Consider the following 17745-nt stretch of genomic DNA (forward strand, 5'->3'; position numbering starts at 1 on the left):
CCCAGATGCTTCAATCCTGTAACATCTGTTTTTTGTCTATAGCCAGCCAGCTTACTTGTAGTGATACAATAACAATGCAGTGAGTATACAGACATGACTAATTATAGGATCGTTCCAATTGATTTCAAGCAACTTTTGGTCGCACCCCTTTTGATTTAACTTTCCATACATGTTTGCCCATGGTAGAAGTGGTCAGAAAGTGACTTACTGGACCTGAATGACAAAACATTCAGGAGCTAGTGGTGCTCAAAGTTGACCCATTTTGCATACTCCACCATACCATTAGACATCCTTTGTCTTTATCACTGGAAAATAATAATGGTTGAGTTTGATATCATTTAAAAGTTTACAATCAGGGTTTTACAATTTCTTAAATGTTCCCCAATGCTGGAACAGGAGCCTGAGTGAAACAGTTTGGGAAGCCCTGGATTAAGGCAGCCCCTCACACCTCTCTGATTCAGAGGGGTTGGGTTAAATGGCCATGACACATTTTGGTTGAATACATTCAGTTGTGCAACTGACTAGGTATCCCGATATCCCTAATGGGAGTTTGAATCTGAGCTTCCTGGGCATTAGAGTGGAGGCACGTCATATGCGTAGTCATCGTCGACGTCTCTTGTGGTGCTTTCAAGAAGACTGGGAACTTGGGGAAAAAAGGTCAAATCAAGACGTCAGTAATCTTCAGAGTTTCCGACTTGGAATTCCGAGTTGGACGACCTTTGAAATGGCTTTTGCACCATCGGAGTTGGTTTTTCCCGAGTTTCCAGTTGTCTTGAACGCGGCATAAAGTACAGATACTGGGGCATCTTCTAACGTCATTGTTATACCGGCTGCCTATCTACTGTTAGCAAGCTAACTTAGTGTGTTAAATGAAAAAGGCAATCGATCGTTGTTGAGGTTAGCTAGCAACTTAGTCAACGACAGTCATGCCAAGTTAAATGATCATGTTTTCTTAGCCAGTTGGCTAGTTAACCAGTTAGCTAACGTGTGTGTACTAGCCACTGCCTGGCACAGCTAGCTAGCACCAGGCTAACGTTATTAACGCCAGTGACTTGGAGGAGTAAGTAGTTGTCCTTTCAATGCTTGCAAGACAAACAGGACTTCATATCACCTACCTATATTGCAAGGCCATCTTCAGGCATAGGCGCTTAACAATGTACAGTAATATATCATTGACTATGCAACAAAGACTGATTAAATGTAATCAAAAGTATTGAATTGCGGTGCCTGTTACCTTTAGCAAATTAGACGTCGCCATGTTCCCTGAATTTAGTTCCTCGAACAATCTCGCGAGATTTACGGGGTTGTAGTAGCCAATGGGTTTTTAACAAATCTGGAGAAACGGTTTATCATGATGATATTCCTGATTTCGTATTATTTAAACAAAACAAAATCCATATGCAATTCAAATCAATTTTGAAATAGCCTACCCATGGCTTAGGTCTACTTATGAAAAAACTGTCACCCAATTAAAAACTGTGAAACACTGGAAAATAATATAAACTATTGTGTTCAGTAGCTAGGTTTCCCTCCAGTTTGTGACAGATTTTCATGCGAAAATTCTAAAATGTACATAAAACAGTATGCGTATTTTCCCACCCAGAGATGTTTCCAAAACGTTTCGCAGTTAAAAGGTTGTGCGTGATGTCGTAGCGCACATACAAATCACTTCTACCGTTAAATGTTGATGTACCAAATGAAAAATATAGGTTTCCATCGCATTTTCAACTCTACTGATGGTTTGGTGGTGCACCGTCACAAAACTGTTACGTTATATAGCAAATATGCCCACTCTGATCTCGGCGCATGCGTTCTAGCCAACAGCTCACAGCTACAGTGCAGGTAGGCTAACTACATTATGAGATTATTATGGATAGGTGTGATACTAATTTGTTTGTCAATTGGCAGGCAAGAATCGATCATCATGTCACCAGAATAAGACCCTCGATATTTGTTGGAAAGGAACATCAGGTTCATCACCTTCATCACACACACATATATATTTTTTTTTGTGGGGGGGGGTTGCCTGTTTTGCATGTTACTTTTGCATTAATACGTGTCACATATCAGTTTGCAAATGTAACAGTGTAGGTTCCGTCCCTCTCTTCGCCCCAACCTGGGCTCGAACCAGGGACCCTTGCACGCATCAACAACTGACACCCCACGAAGCATCGTTACCCATCGCGCCACAAAAGCCGCGGCCCTTGCAACGCAAGGGGCAACCCTACTTCAAGTTTCAGAGCGAGTGACGTCACCGATTGAAACGCTATTAGCGCGCACCACCGCTAACTAACTAGCCATTTCACATCGGTTACACTCACCCCCCCCTTTGACCTCCTCCTTTTCCGCAGCAACCAATGATCCGGGTCAACAGCATCAATGTAGGTTCCGTCCCTCTCTTCGCCCCAACCTGGGCTCGAACCAGGGACCCTCTGCACACATCAACAACTGACACCCCACGAAGCATCGTTACCCATCGCGCCACAAAAGCCGCGGCCCTTGCAACGCAAGGGGCAACCCTACTTCAAGTCTCAGAGCGAGTGACGTCACCGATTGAAACGCTATTAGCGCGCACCACCGCTAACTAACTAGCCATTTCACATCGGTTACACAAACAATGTTAAAAATATATATAATTGAGTTAATAAAGCCGTTTACACACATGGTCCAGTTTTTGTTTTCTTGAGAAAGGCAGCTCCAAAATGCAGGTGTTTCAGCCTAGCTCACGGCTTTCTGTGGTGGTGGGGCCAGCAAAAAATAGGAGCATTGCGCCGTGAGTGGCTCAGTGTTCTGTCACTCGCGGGGACACTACGTCATAGCCAAGTTTATGTCCTTAGTAAGGGTGGACATTGTGTCCTGCCCTTTCAAGAAGGCTCAAGGTCAGTGGCCACACAGATAAAATGTCAAATCACGTTATATGTACAGTAGCTTTGATTGGACTGATCATGTCAACATCTTACTTTCAAAGTCTTAGCTAGCCGTCATCATCATGAATCAAGCCAACAATCTACTGGCAAAACCGTTTTAATCCTTGTCATATGAAGAGAAATAATGAAGAGAAATTATAGATAAAATGTATCAGTGCTCGTTGGACATAAAGATTACGCAACAAGTTGGATATGCCAATTTCAACAATGAGTCGTTTGGAAGGAATCAGTGGCAAACTGCAAGCGTTGCAAAGCAACCAGTAGCCTGCTATTCAATGGAGTGGCTGTGTGTTTTTTTCCCCCCCAGAGTTTCCACCATAAATCCAGGGAATGCCAGACGTTGATGACAAAGTTTGATGACAAAATTAGCCCACACAGGACCGCCGCGCCACCTTCATGTTTAAGTGAGCACATCACAAGCCAAGGTGAGTTCAAAAAGGTATTGTATGCTGCTGCATAAATTATGTAATGTGCAAGGGAGATATGTATACTGTAGCTAAGAAAGTAATACTTGTGTATATAAGTGTATGTTGTGTAGTAAGCAATTTTCACCTCTTAATTTCACCTAACGTTACTGTTCTGACTCGGTAGTGCTGCACATGTTGCTTATGACCGGTTTTTGAGAAATGTCATCATCTAATATTGTAAGAGGTTTCATTGTCTGCTTATATGCCCCCTTTATTTATCCTACGGTTCTGACTTGGTGTAAAGGAAAAATACATGTTCTGCATTCTGTCGCTGTACATTTCAAAAGTGCTGAACACATAGTTATATTGACTACGTCTGTCGTCGCTCACTAATTAATGTCTTAATCGAAATTACGGAATGCCTCTTATCCGCTTATCGTTCCCTTATGCCATAGTTTGTACATCTCAATTGTCAGTAGAAACCACATTTGTTTAAGCAAGTCAGCCATATCAGCTATGTTTTTTTTAAAAGGCAGTAAACGAGGCTGAATTAATTGTTTCGCTGCTAGACAAGGCTCCGCTGATAGCCAGGTATTAGCGGTCGTTAGGATTCACTCCATTGTGTTGGAAAGAAAGCTCTGCTGTTGGGACAACTTTATGTAGGCCCTAACAGTTTGTGGGCACCGCCTGTCACCGCTATAGTGCAATTAATGAATTGTTTAATGTTGTGTAGTGTCTTTGCTAGCATGCATCTACGATGTTTTTTAGATGCATAAAGGCGTTTCCGCCGCCATTTCTCCCAAAATGAATTATACTGACACAAAATATTCCACCATGTCAAACTACCAAATTGTCTGTCGGGAGTTATACAATTGTACCGTCATTGAATTTATCCATCAGGCCAGTGGTGACTTTTTTCATATGTCAGGTAATTCATCTGCATGAGATGGTTGGATGGAAACGTGGTTAGTGAAATGTACAGTGCATTCGGAAAGTATTCAGACCCCTTGACTTTTTCCACATTTTGTTACGTACATACTATTCTTTTTTCCCTCATCAACCTACACACAATACCCAATAATGACAAAGCGAAAACAGGTTTTTAGAAAAGTCTGCAAATGTATTAAAAATAAATAACAGAAGTAACTTATTTACGTAAGTATTCAGACCCTTTCCTATGAGGCTCAAAATTGAGCTCATTGATCATCTTTGAGATGTTTCTGCAACTTGTTTGGAGCCATTCTGTGGTAAATTCAATTGATTGGACATGATTTGGAAAGGCACACACCTGTTTATATAAAGCCCCACAGTTGACAGTGCATGTCATAAGAAAAACTAAGCCATGAGGTCGAAGGAATTTTCCGTAGAGGTCCGAGACAGGATTGTGTCGAGATACGGATTTGGGGAAGTGTACCAAAATATTTCTGCAGCATTGAAGGTCCTCAAGAACACAGTGGCCTCCATCGTTCTTAAATGGAAGAAGTTTGAAACCACCAAGACTCTTCCTAGAGGTGGGTGCCTGGCCAAACTGAGCAATCAGGGGAGAAGGGACTTGGTCAGGGAGGTGACCAAGAACCCGATGGTCACTCTGACAGAGCTCTAGGGTACCTCTGTGGAGATTGGAGAACCTTCCAGAACTACAACCATTTCTGCAGCACTCCACCAATCAGGCCTTTATGGTAGAATGGCCAGACAGAAGCCACTCCTCAGTAAAAGGCACATGACAGCCCGCTTGGAGTTTGCCAAAAGGCACCTTAAGGACTCTCAGACCATGAGAATCAAGATGATCTAGTTTGATGAAACCAAGACTGAACTCTTTGGCCTGAATGCCAAGTGTCACATCTGGAGGAAACCTAGCACTATCCCTATGGTGATGCATGGTGGTGGCAGCATCATGCTGTGGGGATATTTTTCAGCAGCAGGGACTGGGAGACTAGTCAGGATCGAAGGAAAGATGAACAGAGCAAAGTACAGAGAGATCCTTGATGAAAACCTGCTCCAGAGATCTCAAGACCTCAGACTGGGGCGAAGGTTCACCTTCCAACAGGACAATGACCCTAAGCACACAGCCAAGACAATGCATGAGTGGCCTCAGGACAAGTCTCGGAATGTCCTTGAGTGGCCCAGCCAGAGCCCGGACTTGAACCCGATCAAACATTTCTGGATAGACCTCCCCATCCAACCTGACAGAGCTTGAAAGAATCTGCAGAGAAGAATGTGAGAAACTCCCCAAATACAGGTGTGCCAAGCTTGTGGCATCATACCCAAGAAGACTCAAGACTGTAATCACGGCTAAAGGTGCTTCAGCAAAGTACTGAGTAAAGGGTCTGAATACTTATGTAAATGTGATATTTCCGTTTTTTTTATGCATTTGCAAAAATGTCAATTCCTGTTTTTGCTTTGTCATTATGGAGTATTGTGTGTAGATTGGTGAGGGAGAAAAAAGCTATTTAATACATTTTAGAATAAGGCTGTAACATAACAAAACGTGGAAAAAGTCAAGGGATCTGAATATTTTCCGAATGCACTGCATGTAAACATGAATACAAATGTCATAACTTTTTTTTAAATAATCTGCTGGTGCGCTGCGCTAGAGGAAATTGGAACCTCACCTGTTGGAGTCCTTGACCGGCGCACGCAGTGACGCATTTGAAATAGACTATTTAATATATTTCATTAAAAAATCATTTAATTTTCTCGAAAAATCTACGGGTATCTGTGTGCTCCCCATGCACTGCGCTTGAGGAAACTGGATGCCTCACCCTTTTGGAGTCCTTGATCGGCGCGCGCACTGATGCATTCCAAATAGTTACGGAGTTTACTTTTGGGAAAGCAGGAAAAATAAAACGGGCTACCGCAGCAGGTAAGGCTCTTTACTATGCTTAACGAGGGTTAAGGTATCATACCTAAAGGTGCATGAACGTTTATACATATTTTGTTGAAGGAATGAAATAAAACCAGTTTTTTTTAGCCTTGAGAAATGTGTTCAGTTCAAAAGTATGACCGTTTTTCAGTTTTCAAGTAAAAAAAATGGTATGATATATATATATACACACACACAGTTAAATAGGCCTATGTGGCAATAACTCATACATCCACTTGCCATTTGGTTGTTATAGTTATAGGCTAATGCAAAATTAGTGACGCAATTCAACTTACATTTACATTTTAGTCATTTAGCAGACGCTCTTATCCAGAGCGACTTACAGTAGTGAATGCATACATTTCATAAACATTTTTTAATGATAAATTCTTAATGATAAAATATTAACTTTCTGGAGCATTCACTACGGACAAGTAGCTTACAGGCAATGATGTTTTTATAATACAGTTACACTCTAAGTCAGTGTTTCCCAAACTCAGTCCTGTGGATCCCAAGAGGTGTACGTTTAGTTGTTTTTTTGCCCTAGCACTACACAGCTGATTAAAATAACCAACTCATCATCAAGCTCTGATTATTTGAATCAGCTGTGTAGTGCTAGGGCAAAAAACAGAACGTGCACACCTTGGGGTCCCCAGGACATTTACGCACTGCACTGATGCGTTTTGCTACCGTAATTATGCCATATGTTTTTAGCTGTCGATTTAACCAAAACGTTAAATTAATGGAGGGGAGAGCTTAACCTATCCAGGTTGATTAACTACCGTGCTATTTCATTTGACAATGTAATAGTTTGTCTGTCTATATTTAGGCTGTGGCGTGCACAAAGATACCTCGCTAGATTTGCCCGTGAGCATATGGTGTCAACACACGATTGTCATTTTGAATCAATAGATTGTAGTCGTGTTACAGTTGTAGTAAAAAAAAAGCCGAACTTCCCATCATTTCTAATGCATTTGCAAAACGTACAATATGTTATTTTCAATTTGGTGTGGCAAACATTAGCTAGCACTAGGTTAAGCTAATATGCTAAGTAGTTGCTAATTAGCCAGTGATGAGATTCAGACGTTCAAGTTACATGCCACCCATACCACCCTCTTTTCATACTAATTTGAGTGTCTAGATTTACTATTTATATTTTTTGTCATTTAGCAGACACTCTTATCCAGAGCGACATAGTGAATGCATACATTTCATACATTTTTTTCTCCATACTGGTCCCCTGTGGGAATCGAACCCACAACTCTGGCATTGCAAACACCATGCTCTACCAACTGAGCCACACGGGACCTACTATGTTATGTCTAGTCTATGAGACCAGTCTGCGGAAAATGGATCATGCTGCAGGCAGCATAGAGAAGAAAAATATATGTTTAGAACTGATAATTGATCGCATTTTTGTATTTATTTAACCAGGCAAGTTTGTTGAACAAATTCTTATTTACAATGACGGCCTACCAGGGAACAGTGGGTTCAGGGGCAGAACGACAGATTTGTTGTACCTTGTCAGCTCTGGGATTCAATCCAGCAACCTTTCGTTTACTGGCCCAACGCTCTAACCACTAGGCTATTTGTCGCCCCATTCATTCTTCCATGGTGCAAGAATGAATGCAATTAATTGTTTATTGAATGTAATGATGGACAGAGCTTTGTAGAACCAAAACACACACAACCTGAGCTCAACAAACTCGAACTCGAGACCAAATCGTTTGTGGTGCTGCAGGTTAGGAACGATATTGTGCTTATCACCCTCTTGGAAGTCAAGCAATGCATTCCATCAAGAGTCGTTCACAATCTAGTCCGGTTACGGCCACAACTAGTCCTCGTCTGAATTGCCTGCATTTCTCCATAAATTGGTCATAACATTTGATATGATCTTCATCTAAGTCACAACAATAGACAAACAGTGTGCTTAATTAAACTAATAAAACACAAATGATTGTATTTTTCTTTTCTATATTGAATACATAATTTAAACATTCACAGTGTAGGTTGGGAAAAGTATGTGAACCCCTAGGCTAATATGACCTCCAAACGTGAATTGGAGTCAGCTAACCTGGAGTCCAATCAATGAAACAAGATTGGAGATGTTGGTTGGAGCTGCCCTGCCCTATAAAAACACTCTCAAAATGTAAGTAAGCTACTCACAAGAAGCATTGCCTGATGTGAACCATGCCTCTAACAAAAGAGATCTCAGAAGACCTAAGATTAAGAATTGTTGACTTGCATAAAGCTGGAAAGGGTTACAAAAGTATCTCTAAAAGCCTTGATGTTCATCAGTCAACGGTAAGACAAATTGTCTACAAATGGAGAAAGTTCAGCACTGTTGCTACTCTCACTAGGAGTGGCCATCCTGCAAAAATGACTGCAAGATCACAGCGCAGAATGCTCAATGAGGTTAAAAAGAATCCTAGAGTGTCAGCTAAAGACTTACACAAATCTCTGGAACATTGCTAACATCTCTGTTGACAAGTCTACGATACGTAAAACACTAAATAAGAATGATGTTCATGACAGGACATCATGGATGAAGCTACTGCTGTCCAAAAAAAAACATGTCTGCACGTCTGAAGTTCGCAAAAGAGCACCTGAATGTACCTCAGCGCACTGGCAAAATGTTCTGTGGACAGATGAAACGAAAGTTGAGTTGTTTGGAAGGAACACACATCACTACGTGTGGAGAAAAAAAGGCACAGCACACTGACATCAAAACTTCATCCCAACTGTAAAGTATGGTGGATGGAGCATCATGGTTTGGGGCTGCTTTGCTGCCTCAGGGCCTGGACAGCTTGCTATCATTGATGGATAAGTTAATTCCCTAGTTTATCAAGACATTTTGCAGGAGAATGTAAGGCTATCTGTCCGCCAATTGAAGCTCAACAGAAGTTGAGTGATGCAACAGGACAATGACCTAAAACACAGAGGTAAATCAACAACAGAATGGCTTCAACAGAAGAAAATACGCCTTCTGGAGTGGCCTAGTCAGAGTCCTGAACTCAACCTAATTGAGATGCTGTGGCATGACCTCAAGAGAGTGGTTCACACCAGACATCCCAAGAATATTGCTGAAATGAAAGTTTTGTCAAGAGGAATGGTCCAAAATTCCTCCTGACCATTGTGCAGGTCTGATCCGCAACTACCGAAAACATTTGGTTGAGGTTATTGCTGCGAAAGGAGGGTTAACCAGTTATTAAATCCAAGGGTTCACATACTTTTTCCACCCTACACTGTGAGTGTTTACACGGTGTGTTCAATAAAGACATGAAAACGTATAATTGTGTGTTATTAGTTTAAGCAGACTGTGTTTGTCTGTTGTTGTGACTTAGATGATCAGATCAGATTTAATTACCAATTCATACAGAAATCCAGGTAATTCCAAAGGGTTCACATACTTTTTCTTGCCACTGTACATTGTTTAAAGCACACTTTTACAAGTCTGTCACAAATGACAGCTCCAATAAGCCACTTATGGTGAACGACATATAAACGAAAAGCTTGTAGAATCATTACTCTTTCGAGTTTTCAGTTCATCGTTCGCCAGGGAGGAGACCAGCTCAGCTATCTAGCGAAATGCTAATTTGCGACTCTACTCGGGGGACATAGGTTTCAGGAGCCAGTATGTTAGATATGATTCCACCGTGGGCAACAACAACTGGCTACTAGTTAGTTGCCAGCCAAATACTGTATGTTTCAACACATTTAAAAGGACTGAAATGTAGCTAGCTAGCTGGCATGCTGGCTCACACTGGCCATGCAGTAGTCAACTAGCTAGCTAGCTAATGGTGGATGCCAAAAGACACAGCGTTCGAGACTTGGGAGCTCATGGGTACACAAGCTATATTACCCAACTCGGGAGCTCATGGGGATATAGGCTTCAGGAGCCAGTGGATTAGACAGGATTACACCACGGGCAACAATAACTTGCGACTAGTTCATTTTCTACTTAGTTTATCCACCGACCACCGCATTTAGGAGGATAGATAATTACTGAAATGTAGCTAGCTAGACCACTGGCCAGGCAGTACCCACTAACTACTAGTGGACGCATGACCTATTCGTTGATACAGTTGGGTTAACTTGCTCTAGTGGAGGCTGCTGAGGGGATGACAGCTCATAATAATGTCTGGAATGGAGTGTAATGACTGGAATGGAGTGAATGGTATCAAACACATGTGAATGGAATGGTATGATACCACTCGACAAGGCCGAGTATAGCCCACAAAGATCTCCGCCACGGCACAGCCCAAGGGGGGGCGCCAACCCAGACAGGAAGACCACGTCAGTGACTCAACCCACTCAAGTGACGCACCCCTCCCAGGAACGGCATGGAAGAACACCAGTAAGCCAGTGACTCAGCCCCCGTAATAGGGGTAGATGCAGAGAATCCCAGTGGAAAGAGGGGAAACCGGCCAGGCAGAGACAGCAAGGGCGGTTCGTTGCTCCAGCCTTTCCGTTCACCTTCACACCCCTGGGCCAGACTACACTTAATCATAGGACCTACTGAAGAGATATGTCTTCAGTAAAGACTTAAAGGTTGAGACTGAGTCTGCGTCTTTCACATGGGTAGGCAGACTATTCCATAAAAATGGAGCTCTATAGGAGAAAGCCCTGCCTCCAGCTGTTTGCTTAGAAATTCTAGGAACAATTAGGAGGCCCGCGTCTTGTGACCATAGCGTACGTGTAGGTATGTACGGCAGGACCAAATCGGAAAGATAGGTAGGAGCAAGCCCATGTAATGCTTTGTAGGTTAGCAGTAAAACCTTGAAATCAGCCCTTGCCTTAACAGGAAGCCAGTGTAGGGAGGCTAGCACTGGAGTAATATGATCAAATTTTTTGGTTCTAGTCAGGATTCTAGCAGCCGTATTTAGCACTAACTGAAGTTTATTTAGTGCTTTATCCGGGTAGCCGGAAAGTAGAGCATTGCAGTAGTCCAACCTAGAAGTAACAAAGGCATGGATACATTTTTCTGCGTCATTTTTGGACAGAAAGTTTCTGATTTTTGCAATGTTACGTAGATGGAAAAAAGCTGTCCTTGAAACAGTCTTGATATGTTCTTCAAAAGAGAGATCAGGGTCCAGAGTAACGCCGAGGTCCTTCACAGTTTTATTTGAGACGACTGTACAACCATCCAGATTAATTGTCAGATTCAACAGAAGATCTCTTTGTTTCTTGGGACCTAGAACAAGCATCTCTGTTTTGTCCGAGTTTAAGAGTAGAAAGTTTGCAGCCATCCACTTCCTTATGTCTGAGACACAGGCTTCTAGCGAGGGCAATTTTGGGGCTTCACCATGTTTCATTGAAATGTACAGCTGTGTGTCATCCGCATAGCAGTGAAATTTAACATTATATTTTCGAATGACATCCCCAAGAGGTAAAATATATAGTGAAAACAATAGTGGTCCTAAAACGGAACCTTGAGGAACACCGAAATTTACAGTTGATTTGTCAGAGGACAAACCATTCACAGAGACAAACTGATATCTTTCCGACAGATAAGACCTAAACCAGGCCAGAACTTGTCCATGTAGACCAATTTGGGTTTCCAATCTCTCCAAAAGAATGTGGTGATCGATGGTATCAAAAGCAGCACTAAGATCTAGGAGCACAAGGACAGACGCAGAACCTCGGTCTGACGTCATTTACCACCTTCACAAGTGCAGTCTCAGTGCTACGATGGGGTCTAAAACCAGACTGAAGCGTTTCGTGTACATTGTTTGTCTTCAGGAAGGCAGTGACTTGCTGCGCAACAGCTTTTTCTAAAATTTTTGAGAGGAATGGAAGATAGTTTTTTATCATTTCTGGGTCAAGATTTGGCTTTTTCAAGAGAGGCTTTATTACTGCCACTTTTAGTGAGTTTGGTACACATCCGGTGGATAGAAAGCCGTTTATTATGTTCAACATAGGAGGGCCAAGCACAGAAAGCAGCTCTTTCAGTAGTTTAGTTGGAATAGGGTCCAGTATGCAGCTTGAAGGTAAGCATTTCACTGTAAGGTCTACACCTGTTGTATTCGGCACATGTGACAAACACAATTTGGTTTGATTTTTGATTTGATTTACTTAAACAAAACAAAAGTAGGGTGGGTGGTTGGTCGAGGTGGATGGGTAGCCTATAACGTGAACATCTAGTAACCTGAAGGTTCTGTGTTCAAATCTTCTCATGGACAATTTTAGCTAATTAGCAAAGACTTACTATATTAGCTAACCCTTCCCCTAAACCTAACTTTAACCCTAACCCCTAGTGCTAGCTAACCCCTAGGATTAGCCACCGGGCTAATGTTTGCCACACCAAACTGGGATTGTAACATATTATACATTTTGCAAATTCGTAACATATTGTAGGAATTGCAATTCGTAACATATACAAATTGTTATTCGTAACATATCACACAAAATTAAAGATGGACATCCACAACTTAATACATACCATACGAAACATATCATACTAAAGAGGGTCTCAGATTTACATACAGGATAATATGAAATGCTCTGTGACCATGTTGCAAAATGGTGTTAGTTTGCTGATTTTAATTTTGAATTGAATTGTGTTTTTCCTCTGCAAAGGATAAATTGCACACTATGCACAATGGCATTAGTGTTGTTGCCATGAACAAATCTAAATCTATATGTTTCCCATTTATAAAATAATGTATTTCTGCATTCACATCAGATTTCAATAACCTGATTTGGCCTATGGAAACAAGAGAGAGACCCACTCACTTTGTCACACCACCAGGGGCTACTGTATGAAAATGTATTTTAGTTTTATTTTGTATACATGGCAGCTAAAAGATGAATTGTGTATAAAAGTACAAACAAACAATAACAAATATAGATCAATAAACTGTGACAGTTAGGAATTTGAAGGGATGATGGATAGTCCAGGAGAAGCAGATGGGATGGCATTGAGAGCGATGGTATTGCTGGTATTTCTCAAAAGGGAATCTTCCATGATTAGAAACATTGGGTCTGAGAATAGAGCAGTAGGCTATGGAAGTGCGTAATCTACTTTCCAAAAGTACTAATCTGTTCTGAAAAAGATTGACACATTAAAAGAGAATTAGCAGTGTTACTTTCCTTTGACTGCAGGGGGCCTAGTTGAGTACCATATAATGAGGCATACATTCCAGGGGAGATTACTGCATGGCCCTTGCTATTAAGTATCATTGGGATGTCCGACTCTGACGTCACCCCATTGAAGTTTAAATTTAAAATGGTTAGGGAAGGGTTAGGGTTTAGGGCGGGGGTCGGCAACTCGCGGCTCTTTAGCGCCGCCCTAGTGGCTCCCTGGAGCTTTTTCAAAAATATGAAAATGGAAAAAGATGGTGTGAATATATTTTTTGTTTTAATATAATTTATTATCCAATGCTGTAAAAATGTGTATAATAAATATTTAATTTCAACATTTCTGTCATCGAAGATTTACGTCATAGCCTGCGACACATGTTTCTTTCAGCTCGGCATAGTGCCAGTCAGGTGGCTGTTGCAAACAAACCGGCGGGTATGTCATGGGCCATGGATCCCAAAGGGAAAAAGAGAAAGATAGCTGAGGAGAACAGAGGATTCCACAGTTCTTGGACCGAATCATTAGCTTACATTGCCAATGCGGAAGGATTGCCTGCATGTTTGCTTTGTAATGAGAAGTTGTCAAATAACAAAAAGAGTAACGTGGAAAGACATTTCCATTCTTCCTGACAGTTATAGGAACATGAAGAAATATGCATTTGGAGTATTATCCATCTTTGGATCAACATACCTGTGCGAGCAGATATTCTCAAACATGAACTACATAAAATCCAAATACCGCACCTGCCTCACAGACGAGAGCTTGTAGTCCTGCGTGAAGATTAAAGTTACATGCCCGATGTTGAGAAGCTGTCCAGTGATGTCCGAAAACAGAAGTCACATTAAACGGGTAAGAACACAATCCTGTCATAGGCACATATTTAGTAACAAAGTGGCTGTTTTTATAAAGTGATTTCAGATTTTTGTCAGTATATATTTGGAATGACACATAGGGATATTATTGTGTTTTGTTGCTCAGGTCCGAGGATGGCTGCATTGTATTGTGCGTGTCAAAAGAGAAGAGGGTGCTGCTGCATTTTACCCTTGCACATTTGCAGAAAACTAAAGAGAAGAGGATAATGCACAGAAATCGAACTTAAACTGTATTATTTTAATTTTATATACTTTACCTTTTCAAAAGGCTGCTGTTTTATTGCACTCTGTCTGTTGCCCAGATAAGGGGGAAAAGAGAAGAGGATTGTATCGTATTATTGAGGGTTGAAAAGGACTGCATTTTATTTCCATGGGGAGGTCTGAAAATACAGGAGGCCTATTGTGCACGTTGCACAGTTTGTTGTTGTTTTTTCGAATCCTAAAATAAAAATGACATCAAAAATCAGATTTCTGTATTGTATTTCTATAATTTCATCAATGCAACGAAACATAATACATTAATATTATAATGGAAGTTAAACTTAAAGCACCATCGTACAGCAGAGTAGTCACGTGGTGCGTCATTCTCTCCAGGATGCGCTGCAGGTAAAATAAACGTTTAATCATGAATGCTCATTATGTATTTGTAGCCTACTTATCATTTTGATAGTAGGCTAATATAGCTAATATAGACACTTACAGCATGTGTTGCCTTCATTATAAGGCTTATATAAGGCTTTTAATTTTTTGCGGCTCCAGACAGATTTGTTTTTTGTTTTTTTGGTCCAATATGGCTCTTTCAACATTTTGGGTTGCCGACCACGGGTTTAGGGGTATGAAGATCCCAGTTAGCACTAACCATTACTGCACATCCCTTGTGTGTGTCTTTGATGCAGACATTCTTAATAAAACACATTGTTAATGTGTTCAGTAGTAATTATGAACATGTTAATTCTTGTCTCCTCTTTCTGTTCTTTCTCTCTTGCTCCCCTCTCTTTTTCATCTCTCCCTCCATTTCTCTCTTCCATCGCTCGCTCTCATTCCCTAATCTGTCTTTCTCACCCCTCTTCCTCTCTCTCCCTCTCTCTGTCCTAGTTTGTTTCTCAGGGCTACCTCAGAAGGACATGGAGAGGTCTGAGCTGCAGAGAGCTTTGACTGGTACTGTGGACGTGGAGGGAGCTGTAGGACGGCCTTTGCTGGGCTGTGTAGCTAGAAGCTGAAAGACGTCTTCACATGGTAAGCACAACAAGACAAACAACGTACAGACACAACAGATAACACACAGACACAACAGACAACACAGACACAACAGTGTGTGTGAGAGTGTGTGCGTACAAAAATATTTCAGTTAAATAGATATGTCTAACAAAAATATGCTGTGTATATATATTATTCTACATACACTAAAGTGATTTGTTGATTGATGTTAACATGGCTGGAGACCATCGCCATGGGCCAGCTCTGTCCATGCTGATTCGCGGCACGGTGGTCAGCTGCCAGAACCTTGAACCAGAAAGACTTGGAGATGCCCATTCTCAAGAGCTTCCTCAACTACATCCTGCTGCTGTTCACCTACACCGCATAGCTCAGCCTCAGGGAAGGTCAGAGGCTGCCGCCCCCAATGCTAAACATGCTAATGCTAACCATGCTAGCAGGCAAATGCTAAACATCCCATATTGATTTACATTCATTTTTGGTCAGAAAATGCTAATATTAGTGAGAATCCATCACCTTCCTCATTGAGGCTGCCTCCCAGGTTTGAGCCAGGTGACCCGTTTTGGCCGACAGCAAAGTCAGGTCAAAACAAAAGTGGAGTAATGAGTAGGATTCTGCTTTTGATAAAAATGCTTCATCTGCCTTCGCAATGAAAACTAGTTTGAAAATTCTAACATATATTTTATAGCAAAGGGATGTTGTATGTTTTTGAACGATGCATCATGCTACCTTGATGACAATATGCCCAGCGGCGCAGAATACTGTTTGATTTGAGAAGGGCGCTCCTCCCTCACTTCTTTTGCCAGTTCACTTCATGCGCCATAGTGCCGGTGGACCGCTGTTCACCTTAATCGACCTCCCTCATTAATTGCAGGGGCCCTGTTGGAATCATTTAGAAATGCATCCTCCCTTGATTCCTTGTAGTACAGGTAGTCATTTCACTTTTCAGACCGTTTTGACTAAAACAACGCTGCTGCTAACTCATAAAATATTTAGTTTTAGTCTCACACTGGATTCTCACTATGCTGTTTCAACATGTGATGGGAATATGTTACAGATTTTAAAAACAATATGGGGGTGGTATTTACTTATGGGACTGATGGACGTGGAGGCAAACTAAGCAGTGGTGAAGGCGAACCAATTTAATTCATGTAAGAAATGACTCAAACCGGTGCATACTGTGTATTTTGGGTGAAGGATGGCTCAGTAATGAATGTTTCTAGGACCTAGGTGATACATTTGTTCCAGATGTGCAACAAATGAATAGTCAATTGTCTTTCAGTTGCCTTGTATGGAATCAGCATTTTACACCCGAAAAACACTGGTTCTGGTTGCATCTGCTTGACTGCTTTGCGATCCCAGTGCTGATGGTGCTCTCCTGGATCTTTCTGTTTTTTTGGTTACTACATGATTCCATATATGTTATTTCATTGTTTTGATGCCTTTACTATTATTCTGTAATGTAGCAAATAGTAAAAATAAAGAAAAACCCTGGAATGAGTTGGTGTGTCCAAACTTTTGACTGTTACTGTCATGTTTAAAGAAATCTTGCCTTGCATTTTGCATCACTCAGAAAGTGATCTTGACTCAGAAAAGGTTGGTGACCACTGCCCTAGTCACATGCTCTGTGCAATAGTTTTACAGATAGCGCTTTGTTTGAAAACTTCCCCTTGTAGTCCAGTAGAATTCCCTTCTTAGAGACTGGGCTCTGGGCCTTGTTCACTAGGGTATATTGTAAAAACGTTTTGAAACGTGAAACCAAAATAAGCTTTTCTTTAGTCCAGACAGTCCCTCCTCATTTCACATTGTTTCTGACCATTTTCTTCCGTTTGGTGCCTAATTGAACAGAAACCCTGGTGTCTCCCTCCACAATCATACTGTTTGCGGCCTACGCCCTCTGCATATATGCCCTGTACAGTTTCATGCCCCTGGTGGTCAAGATGACCTGCGCCACGGCGGTCAATCTCTTCCTGCTCATGGCCGGCCTATTCTGTGGCATCTTCGTCTTCCACTTTGCTGTGAGATAAATATACTATTTTCTTGTGGGGTGCTTCTGAGCCAGAGGGGATACCATAAATTGACAAAAATATTATCCAGCAATGACCTCCTGGAAAGAAAAGGAGGATTCTGTCGTTGTAATGAGAGGCTTTATGTTTTAATTAGATGTTTTAATTAGATAAGACATTGATCAACATTATATAATGTAATCCTTATATCACATACAGCCAACACTCAATACAAACTTTGAGGTAAATCCTTAGCAATTAAACTTCCATAGTGTATGTTGAACTAGCACCTTCTCGCAAATGTGTGACTTGAAATGCTCTAAATGAATGATGCAGAGCAACTATAGGCAGCCACTTATCCCACTCTACACAGT

At 41.4% G+C, this 17745-nt stretch overlaps 1 protein-coding gene and 1 long non-coding RNA gene across 5 annotated transcripts in view; one reads left to right on the top strand and one right to left on the bottom strand.

Moving 5' to 3' along the window:
* Positions 1 to 1323, bottom strand: part of LOC106603716 (cullin-5) — a 29342-nt gene extending 28019 nt beyond the window's left edge. For 2 of the 4 annotated variants that reach the window (XM_014197739.2, XM_014197737.2), the window contains exon 1: positions 1235 to 1323. In XM_014197739.2, coding sequence (XP_014053214.1) covers positions 1235 to 1258 — 24 coding nt within the window. In that variant the 5' untranslated portion in view covers positions 1259 to 1323. Of the gene's footprint in view, positions 1 to 1115 lie in introns of all 4 variants that reach the window. The other 2 variants (XM_045717274.1, XM_014197738.1) reach the window with 2 other exon arrangements.
* Positions 613 to 16828, top strand: LOC106603717 (uncharacterized). Its single transcript, XR_001328476.2, has 4 exons — positions 613 to 1060; positions 3235 to 3352; positions 15246 to 15386; positions 15592 to 16828. It is a non-coding gene; the product is annotated as an uncharacterized lncRNA (long non-coding RNA).
* The last annotated feature ends 917 nt before the right edge of the window (positions 16829 to 17745 follow it).

This window comes from Salmo salar, chromosome ssa04 (assembly GCF_905237065.1).
Source record: "Salmo salar chromosome ssa04, Ssal_v3.1, whole genome shotgun sequence".
Classification (NCBI taxonomy): Eukaryota; Metazoa; Chordata; class Actinopteri; order Salmoniformes; family Salmonidae; genus Salmo; species Salmo salar.